The sequence below is a fragment of the Euprymna scolopes genome, chromosome 16 (genome assembly GCF_053919585.1).
Source record: "Euprymna scolopes isolate OS-2025 chromosome 16, ASM5391958v1, whole genome shotgun sequence".
Taxonomy (NCBI): Eukaryota; Metazoa; Mollusca; class Cephalopoda; order Sepiida; family Sepiolidae; genus Euprymna; species Euprymna scolopes.
In genome coordinates this window covers 1,215,001-1,227,599 of record NC_136497.1, presented here as the reverse complement: position 1 = coordinate 1,227,599, position 12,599 = coordinate 1,215,001, and the positions used below count along the sequence as shown (strand labels likewise).

Genomic DNA, 12,599 nt, shown 5'->3' with positions numbered 1-12,599 from the left:
GATAATGAGTGGACAATTACAAGAGCACATGCAAGCAAATAAGGTTATACAAGGATCATGTCACCAACAATGAAGTCTACAGAAAAGTTACTTAACAGTATGTCATTATGATGACCTACTAACCACAATGAAAAAGAGGAAACTCAGATAATATGAACACATAACACCCTCAGAAAGACAATCAAAAAACATTCTGCAAGGAAGAGTCCAGAGGATAAGAAGATGAGGCAGACAGAAAAGGATGTGGGCCGACAACATCCTTCATTAGACAGGGAAAAGCTTCAATATTACTCAGGAACTCACCTACAACTGCACCACGTGGAGCCAGCTGGTCCACCATTTATCCATCATGCAGCACCCCTACAACACTTACAGTAAACATGTTTTACGCAAAGTAGATTCTATGAAAAATATATAATCGGTTATATTTTAATTTTAAAATTTACTTTGTGTATTGTTTTGTTATAGTTATTATATTTTTTAATACTTAAAAATTCTCTCTTTAAAAGAATATTTGCTTCATTTAATCTCATAAAAATGAAAAAGTTTTCCTCATATAGTAGTAGTAGTAGTAGTAGTAGTAGTAGTAATGCAGAACACTGAATGTGCTGAAATCTTATTTAGAAACTCATTTTTAACGATGGGGGGTCGGGGGGGGGGGGCTAACTATTCTGCACTTTCACCTAATAATTTAATAAACCAAAGGATACTTATGCACTTATGTTACTGTGCTGAAATAATAACATTATTTAGAAAACCATTCTTAACATGGGGAGGGAAGGGTGTTTTTTAATTATTTTATATTTTCACATAAAAATTTAATAAAAAAAATATCATAAAACTTGAATTTCACTTGAAAATACTATTTCAAAATAAAATAGCATAGTAACATAAGTGCATAGGCACTAACAAAAATATTGTAAAAACTGAATTTAACTTGAAAATCCTATCTCAAAAATAGCATGGTTTATATTCTGCATAAACATCGGCAAAGTTTGTAGGCAGAATAAGTATTGCACAATTCTTTTGAAATCTATATTTTCAATGCTAAAAAGCCTATCCTGCTGTTATAACTCAAAAACAGGCTCGTACACTATTATGTGTTAAGAAAAAAATTAACTCTTCTAGTTACTATGACTCAAAAGTATGCCCCAAAATCCTCCACTGGACGTGACAAGGTTATAGTTGAATCCTAATTTTGTTATTGGAATTGCTTCAAAAGTTATAGAAAATATTCATTTTATGAATCGTTAATAAGTTCAAAGCAACTAATCCCAATGCAAGGTAAGTTTAATATATTTTCTTATGCGGTAAATTCTCAAGATTTTATGAAGATCCATAAAGTTTGGATAGACAACCAGGGTTGATTTAATGAAACTGATCATACTCAGACCTTTACGCATTCCAAGAAGGGTCTCTCTGTGGACCCAAAAACGTTTCCCAACTCAGAACTCACTTGGAAAAGTTCATCAGTTTGAATTGCTTTAAAAATTATTAAGTCCAGTAATGCTTAATTAAAAACTGTCTACTTTAGACATATGGGAAATCTCCATCAACATTCAATCGTAAAATTCACCCTAAAAAGTTAAAAATAAATTTAAAAGCCTGCAATGAATCACTCATTTCTCCAACAAATTCAAATATTGATAAATTTTATCTCCTTATTTTGATAAGATTAATTTTTGCAAATTTTGGTCCGTTGCATATTTTAATTTATTGTTCATCATAAAATATGTAAAAAAAAAAAAAAAAAAAAAAAAAAAAGTGATTTTAATTCACTGTTTAAAAAATGCCATGTTTTGTCTTACCTGGTTGGATGTTTTTTATCTTCTTCAGCAATAAGAAACCACACAAATTCTGGGTAGCTCATCTTGCCTTCTTTCTGGGTGAGGCCTCTGAAAAGATGCAAGATATGAAATGAAACAAAACATATTTTAATTGTCATTGAACAATTTTATTATCGGATAAGCCAATATTCTAATCACAGTGTTGCACCATCCTGAGCCTTGTGTAAATTCATCAAGTAAAAAACAACCTTGGATTTGGATCAACAAGAAAATGTTCAAGTTTCAGAATCAAAATGAATCATTCTTTTATTTGTGTTGCAATTATGATCTTCATTTAAGTCAGGCATGAGCAACCACATCTAAACTGTGGTTACTTGCAACATCTTTCCCACAGAAGAGACGTTGCAAACCTGTTTCTGTTCTATCATTATTTTCATGGTAAGTGCTCATCTGAACTTCAATCTATGGTCCTCTCTTATCAAACCTTCACATAAAAAAACTTGTCTAGCTACAACCACTATCATCATTTCCCCCCATCCCCTATCTAAGCCTAAATCTAAATCCAAATTCCATGAACAGCTTCTTTCCTTGAACTGGTGGTCTGTCGAACTCTGCTCCACTGGCCTGCTTTCCAGCTAACTACAATATGGTCATCTTCAAGTCCAACATAAACAAGTTCTTGTTGAGCAGTCCCCTTGAATTATCATTTTATACCTAATTTCAACCACTAACAATTATTACGCTGTTGTCTCGGTGACTACTGTACACTAATTAACCCTTATACTCAAGCGATCTTCAGGCCTTGATAAGTGATGACTCTCTTGTAAAAAAAAATCTTAACTGTAATAACAACAATATAAATGCAATGGAATAACTAAGCCCAATTCGCTTTTCATCACACAAACTGTTATATCTTAAATTAATGTGTTCATCATCGAACACCCAAAATTTTACTTAATTGTACTTGTAATAGCTATCACTTTGGCCATTTTGAGTCAGCTTCCCAAACAGCTGTTAAAGCCTATGATGCTAGAACCTATCACATAAAACACTAAAATATTTGTGGACAATAAGCCACCAAACTGCATTCAGAAAAACATTATAATCTTATTTATTCATATAATTTTTTATTTATTTATTTATTCATATGAATATTTATTTATTTATTTATTCATTCATATGAATATTTATTTATTTATTTATTCATTCATATGAATATTTATTTATTTATTTATTCATTCATATGAATATTTATTTATTTATTTATTCATTCATATGAATATTTATTTATTTATTCACATGAATATTTATTTATTTATTCATTCATATGAATATTTATTTATTTATTCATATGAATATTTATTTATTTATTTATTCATATGAATATTTATTTATTTATTCATATGAATATTTATTTATTTATTCATATGAATATTTATTTATTTATTCATATGAATATTTATTTATTTATTCATATGAATATTTATTTATTTATTTATTCATATGAATATTTATTTATTTATTCATTCATATGAATATTTATTTATTTATTCATATGAATATTTATTTATTTATTCATATGAATATTTATTTATTTATTTATTCATATGAATATTTATTTATTTATTTATTCATATGAATATTTATTTATTTATTCATATGAATATTTATTTATTTATTCATATGAATATTTATTTATTTATTCATATGAATATTTATTTATTTATTCATATGAATATTTATTTATTTATTTATTCATATGAATATTTATTTATTTATTCATATGAATATTTATTTATTTATTCATATGAATATTTATTTATTTATTCATATGAATATTTATTTATTTATTTATTCATATGAATATTTATTTATTTATTTATTCATATGAATATTTATTTATTTATTTATATGAATATTTATTTATTTATTCATATGAATATTTATTTATTTATTTATATGAATATTTATTTATTTATTCATATGAATATTTATTTATTTATTCATATGAATATTTATTTATTTATTTATATGAATATTTATTTATTTATTCATATGAATATTTATTTATTTATTCATTCATATAAATATTTATTTATTTATTTATTCATATGAATATTTATTTATATAAATATTCATTTATTTATTCATATGAATATTTATTTATTTATTCATATGAATATTTATTTATTTATTCATATGAATATTTATTTATTTATTCATATGAATATTTATTTATTTATTTATTCATATGAATATTTATTTATTTATTTATTCATATGAATATTTATTTATTTATTTATATGAATATTTATTTATTTATTCATATGAATATTTATTTATTTATTTATATGAATATTTATTTATTTATTCATATGAATATTTATTTATTTATTCATATGAATATTTATTTATTTATTTATATGAATATTTATTTATTTATTCATATGAATATTTATTTATTTATTCATTCATATAAATATTTATTTATTTATTTATTCATATGAATATTTATTTATATAAATATTCATTTATTTATTCATATGAATATTTATTTATTTATTCATATGAATATTTATTTATTTATTCATATGAATATTTATTTATTTATTCATATGAATATTTATTTATTTATTTATTCATATGAATATTTATTTATTTAGTCATATGAATATTTATTTATTTATTCATATGAATATTTATTTATTTATTCATATGAATATTTATTTATTCATATGAATATTTATTTATTCATATGAATATTTATTTATTTATTTATTCATATGAATATTTATTTATTTATTCATATGAATATTTATTTATTTATTCATATGAATATTTATTTATTTATTCATATGAATATTTATTTATTTATTCATATGAATATTTATTTATTTATTCATATGAATATTTATTTATTTATTCATATGAATATTTATGTATTTATTCATATGAATATTTATTTATTTATTCATATGAATATTTATTTATTTATTCATATGAATATTTATTTATTTATTCATATGAATATTTATTTATTTATTCATATGAATATTTATTTATTTATTCATATGAATATTTATTTATTTATTCATATGAATATTTATTTATTTATTCATATGAATATTTATTTATTTATTTATTCATATGAATATTTATTTATTTATTCATATGAATATTTATTTATTTATTCATATGAATATTTATTTATTCATATGAATATTTATTTATTTATTCATATGAATATTTATTTATTTATTCATATGAATATTTATTTATTTATTTATTCATATGAATATTTATTTATTTATTCATATGAATATTTATTTATTTATTCATATGAATATTTATTTATTTATTCATATGAATATTTATTTATTTATTTATTCATATGAATATTTATTTATTTATTTATTCATATGAATATTTATTTATTTATTTATATGAATATTTATTTATTTATTCATATGAATATTTATTTATTTATTTATATGAATATTTATTTATTTATTCATATGAATATTTATTTATTTATTCATATGAATATTTATTTATTTATTTATATGAATATTTATTTATTTATTCATATGAATATTTATTTATTTATTCATTCATATAAATATTTATTTATTTATTTATTCATATGAATATTTATTTATATAAATATTCATTTATTTATTCATATGAATATTTATTTATTTATTCATATGAATATTTATTTATTTATTCATATGAATATTTATTTATTTATTCATATGAATATTTATTTATTTATTTATTCATATGAATATTTATTTATTTAGTCATATGAATATTTATTTATTTATTCATATGAATATTTATTTATTTATTCATATGAATATTTATTTATTCATATGAATATTTATTTATTCATATGAATATTTATTTATTTATTTATTCATATGAATATTTATTTATTTATTCATATGAATATTTATTTATTTATTCATATGAATATTTATTTATTTATTCATATGAATATTTATTTATTTATTCATATGAATATTTATTTATTTATTCATATGAATATTTATTTATTTATTCATATGAATATTTATGTATTTATTCATATGAATATTTATTTATTTATTCATATGAATATTTATTTATTTATTCATATGAATATTTATTTATTTATTCATATGAATATTTATTTATTTATTCATATGAATATTTATTTATTTATTCATATGAATATTTATTTATTTATTCATATGAATATTTATTTATTTATTCATATGAATATTTATTTATTTATTTATTCATATGAATATTTATTTATTTATTCATATGAATATTTATTTATTTATTCATATGAATATTTATTTATTTATTCATATGAATATTTATTTATTTATTCATATGAATATTTATTTATTTATTCATATGAATATTTATTTATTTATTTATTTAGTCATATGAATATTTATTTATTTATTTATTCATTCATATGAATATTTATTTATTTATTTATTCATTCATATGAATATTTATTTATTTATTCACATGAATATTTATTTATTTATTCATTCATATGAATATTTATTTATTTATTCATATGAATATTTATTTATTTATTCATATGAATATTTATTTATTTATTTATTCATATGAATATTTATTTATTTATTCATATGAATATTTATTTATTTATTCATATGAATATTTATTTATTTATTCATATGAATATTTATTTATTTATTTATTCATATGAATATTTATTTATTTATTCATTCATATGAATATTTATTTATTTATTCATATGAATATTTATTTATTTATTCATATGAATATTTATTTATTTATTTATTCATATGAATATTTATTTATTTATTTATTCATATGAATATTTATTTATTTATTCATATGAATATTTATTTATTTATTCATATGAATATTTATTTATTTATTCATATGAATATTTATTTATTTATTCATATGAATATTTATTTATTTATTTATTCATATGAATATTTATTTATTTATTCATATGAATATTTATTTATTTATTCATATGAATATTTATTTATTTATTTATTCATATGAATATTTATTTATTTATTTATTCATATGAATATTTATTTATTTATTTATATGAATATTTATTTATTTATTCATATGAATATTTATTTATTTATTTATATGAATATTTATTTATTTATTCATATGAATATTTATTTATTTATTCATATGAATATTTATTTATTTATTCATATGAATATTTATTTATTTATTCATTCATATAAATATTTATTTATTTATTTATTCATATGAATATTTATTTATATAAATATTCATTTATTTATTCATATGAATATTTATTTATTTATTCATATGAATATTTATTTATTTATTCATATGAATATTTATTTATTTAGTCATATGAATATTTATTTATTTATTCATATGAATATTTATTTATTTATTCATATGAATATTTATTTATTCATATGAATATTTATTTATTTATTTATTCATATGAATATTTATTTATTTATTCATATGAATATTTATTTATTTATTTATTCATATGAATATTTATTTATTTATTCATATGAATATTTATTTATTTATTCATATGAATATTTATTTATTTATTCATATGAATATTTATTTATTTATTCATATGAATATTTATTTATTTATTCATATGAATATTTATTTATTTATTCATATGAATATTTATTTATTTATTCATATGAATATTTATTTATTTATTCATATGAATATTTATTTATTTATTCATATGAATATTTATTTATTTATTCATATGAATATTTATTTATTTATTCATATGAATATTTATGTATTTATTCATATGAATATTTATTTATTTATTCATATGAATATTTATTTATTTATTCATATGAATATTTATTTATTTATTCATATGAATATTTATTTATTTATTCATATGAATATTTATTTATTTATTCATATGAATATTTATTTATTTATTCATATGAATATTTATTTATTTATTCATATGAATATTTATTTATTTATTCATATGAATATTTATTTATTTATTCATATGAATATTTATTTATTTATTCATATGAATATTTATTTATTTATTCATATGAATATTTATTTATTTATTTATTTAGTCATATGAATATTTATTTATTTATTTAGTCATATGAATATTTATTTATTTATTTATTTATTTATTTAGTCATATGAATATTTATTTATTTATTCATATGAATATTTATTTATTTATTTATTTATTTAGTCATATGAATATTTATTTATTTATTTATTTATTCATATGAATATTTATTTATTTATTTATTCATATGAATATTTATTTATTTATTTATTCATATGAATATTTATTTATTTATTCATATGAATATTTATTTATTCATATGAATATTTATTTATTTATTCATATGAATATTTATTTATTTATTCATATGAATATTTATTTATTTATTCATATGAATATTTATTTATTTATTCATATGAATATTTATTTATTTATTCATATGAATATTTATTTATTTATTCATATGAATATTTATTTATTTATTCATATGAATATTTATTTATTTATTCATATGAATATTTATTTATTTATTCATATGAATATTTATTTATTTATTCATATGAATATTTATTTATTTATTCATATGAATATTTATTTATTTATTCATATGAATATTTATTTATTTATTCATATGAATATTTATTTATTCATTCATATGAATATTTATTTATTTATTCATATGAATATTTATTTATTTATTCATATGAATATTTATTTATTTATTCATTCATATAAATATTTATTTATTTATTTATTCATATGAATATTTATTTATTTATTCATATGAATATTTATTTATTTATTTATTCATATGAATATTTATTTATTTATTTATTCATATTAATATTTATTTATTTATTCATATGAATATTTATTTATTTATTCATATGAATATTTATTTATTTATTCATATGAATATTTATTTATTTATTCATATGAATATTTATTTATTTATTCATATGAATATTTATTTATTTATTCATATGAATATTTATTTATTTATTCATATGAATATTTATTTATTCATTCATATAAATATTTATTTATTTATTCATTCATATAAATATTTATTTATTTATTTATTCATATGAATATTTATTTATATAAATATTCATTTATTTATTCATATGAATATTTATTTATTTATTCATATGAATATTTATTTATTTATTTATTCATATGAATATTTATTTATTTATTCATATGAATATTTATTTATTTATTTATTTATATGAATATTTATTTATTTATTTATTCATATGAATATTTATTTATTTATTCATATGAATATTTATTTATTTATTCATATGAATATTTATTTATTTATTCATATGAATATTTATTTATTTATTTATTCATATGAATATTTATTTATTTAGTCATATGAATATTTATTTATTTATTCATATGAATATTTATTTATTTATTCATATGAATATTTATTTATTTATTCATATGAATATTTATTTATTTATTCATATGAATATTTATTTATTTATTTATTCATATGAATATTTATTTATTTATTCATATGAATATTTATTTATTTATTCATATGAATATTTATTTATTTATTCATATGAATATTTATTTATTTATTCATATGAATATTTATTTATTTATTCATATGAATATTTATTTATTTATTCATATGAATATTTATTTATTTATTTATTCATATGAATATTTATTTATTTAGTCATATGAATATTTATTTATTTATTCATATGAATATTTATTTATTTATTCATATGAATATTTATTTATTTATTCATATGAATATTTATTTATTTATTCATATGAATATTTATTTATTTATTCATATGAATATTTATTTATTTATTCATATGAATATTTATTTATTTATTCATATGAATATTTATTTATTTATTCATATGAATATTTATTTATTTATTCATATGAATATTTATTTATTTATTTATTTAGTCATATGAATATTTATTTATTTATTTATTTATTTAGTCATATGAATATTTATTTATTTATTTATTTAGTCATATGAATATTTATTTATTTATTTATTTAGTTATATGAATATTTATTTATTTATTTATTTATTTAGTCATATGAATATTTATTTATTTATTTATTTATTTAGTCATATGAATATTTATTTATTTATTTATTTATTTAGTCATATGAATATTTATTTATTTATTTATTTATTTAGTCATATGAATATTTATTTATTTATTTATTTAGTCATATGAATATTTATTTATTTATTTATTTATTTAGTCATATGAATATTTATTTATTTATTTATTTATTCATATGAATATTTATTTATTTATTTATTCATATGAATATTTATTTATTTATTTACAGGTTGTTATCCTCATCGTCATAGTTGTTTTTTTTTAAACAACTATGAACATGAGGATAACAGTTCGCAAATAAATAAACAATCAAATATACAAATTATTCATTTCAAAGGATTCCAATAATTAAATAATATACCATTCTGTTTGGACCCGACGATAATAGACCAAATAAGAATGAAAAACTTGGATATATAAGACCAAAAAATCCAGGTATGGCGCAGTGGATAGAGGTGTTTGTATCTCTACGATTCCAGGTATGGCGCAGTGGATAGAGGTGTTTGTATCTCTATGATTCCAGGTATGGCGCAGTGGATAGAGGTGTTTGTGTCTCTACGATTCCAGGTATGGCGCAGTGGATAGAGGTGTTTGTATCTCTACGATTCCAGGTATGGCGCAGTGGATAGAGGTGTTTGTATCTCTACGATTCCAGGTATGGCGCAGTGGATAGAGGTGTTTGTATCTCTACGATTCCAGGTGAGCATTGTCTGAAGGTAGCGTTTTCAATCTTACCCAAATCAGGCCCGAGGATTAGTTGGCCAAAACGTGGTGAGACGACAACTATGGAAGGCAGTAATTACTGGGGATACAGTTAAGAGACTTAGCATTCTTATCCCATCACAGTAAACAACCCGACGAAGGCTAGAAGAATAATTGTCTGAAACGTTGTGAAACAACTAGGAAGATGAAGTTAACAGTCTGCAAATGAATAAATAAATACAAATTACTCATCTCAAATGATTTGAATAATAAAATAAAAAAATTTTTGTTAGGAAAAGTCTTCTAATCAATCATATTACGCAGCTTTTAGACTGGACAACAAGAACCATGTTGTCATCTGCAGGAAAGCAGTTCCATTGTAATGTGCTCAGCAGATGATAAACCGTTGTGAAGAAGCTGTGTCCGTGGAAACTCATGAAAAAGGGACGTTTATTTCAGGTGAGAAGACAAATTCTTGCTGCGAATGTCTTACAAGGAGAACTCACAGATTGAAGCTCAGTCGAGCATCATCCTTGAAAATAGCAATAGAATAAAGAGGGATTAGTAATGTATCTTTAAAAAAAAACTTTTAGGTATTTTAACTAAAGTTTAACTTTTGGATACATTCATTTTTTTGTGTTTTCTTTTCTTTCTTAATATAACTGCATATATGTTGGCTATGCAGACATACAGGCACGATTAATATATATATATACTACTAGCCTGGGTGCCCGGCGTTGCCCAGATGTTTGGAAGTGTGTATTGAGAAAAAAAAAGAAAAAGTGGTAGTAGGCAGGCAGTCTAGAACCCGTACCACGAAGGAGGCAGAGAATGTGAAAAAAAAAAAAAAGCCTGACGTCTTTGCTGTTGTGTCAATCACCAAACCGGAAGTGACAAACGTTTTAATTAAGGCTAGACAATCGAAAAGAGGGGATGACTTTCGAAAATATTGGCGAAAAAAGCGACCCCTCCCTATAGAAAACTGTCCAGTTGAGGGTGAAGGAATTAATGCTTTTGCTCAATTTTTCGATATTTGAGTCAAGCTTCAAAATGATACTGATTTTGTAAAAAATTTTTGGCTCTGTCAGATGTTTTAGGCATACATGCATGCATACATACATTTAAACAGGCAAGTGAGATTTATATTATAGATTATATAAATGAATTGTGTCTATGGGTCTGTGAGTTTGTTCCCTATGAACTCGAAAATGAATGGGTCGATTTTTATGTAATTTTACACAAAGGTACTTTTTGGAACTCGTAGTGTTTGTAGATAGATTTTGTGTCGGTAGGTCTTCGATTATTAAAATAATCTGATGAAAGAAGGAGCAGGCGATTTTGACCAAAGTTAACATCTTACACAGCCTAACATCACATGCATTTAAGAAGTTTTATTATCACACAAGACGAAAGGTCAAACATATAAAATCAATAGTAGGTTCTTTGATATGACAGGGGTGCATTCGAAATGATTGTTTCTGCTTAGATACTTGATATGATACTTGACTTTTTCATTTTAAACTTTAATGCAAACCATTCTATATGAAAATAATTTTATAAAATCAACAGTAGGTTCTCTACAGTGCAATGTAGATAGCAATATATTGAGAAATCACTCATAGCAATTAGAGCTGGCAATCGATTGATTTGATAGAAAATTTGGCTATTTCATTGACTTCGATGACAATAAAAATATGGGAGTGTGAAACATTTGTTGATCATAATTAAATCTTGGGCAACGTCGGGTCTCCCTGCTAGTGTGTGTGTGTGTATATAGGTTATGTAGTACAACCCAAGTAGTAAGCTCAATAATGAATATTAGAAGCCCCAACAGTACTGATAATTAATTCTAGAACAGTTATAAATTGAGATGTTTTCATACAAATAAAAAGATTTTGTATCAAACAAAATTGT

The 12,599-nt window shown here is 18.9% G+C and overlaps 1 protein-coding gene across 9 annotated transcripts in view; it reads right to left on the bottom strand.

Annotated features, from left to right (window-relative positions):
- The window catches only part of LOC145295824 (serine/threonine-protein phosphatase 2A regulatory subunit B'' subunit beta-like), a 455,722-nt gene that overhangs the window by 85,991 nt on the left and 357,132 nt on the right, over positions 1-12,599 (bottom strand). For all 9 annotated transcript variants that reach the window (XM_080141514.1, XM_080141516.1, XM_080141513.1 and 6 more), the window contains one exon: positions 1,809-1,895. In XM_080141514.1, coding sequence (XP_079997640.1) covers positions 1,809-1,895 — 87 coding nt within the window. The remainder of the gene's footprint in view (positions 1-1,808; positions 1,896-12,599) is intronic.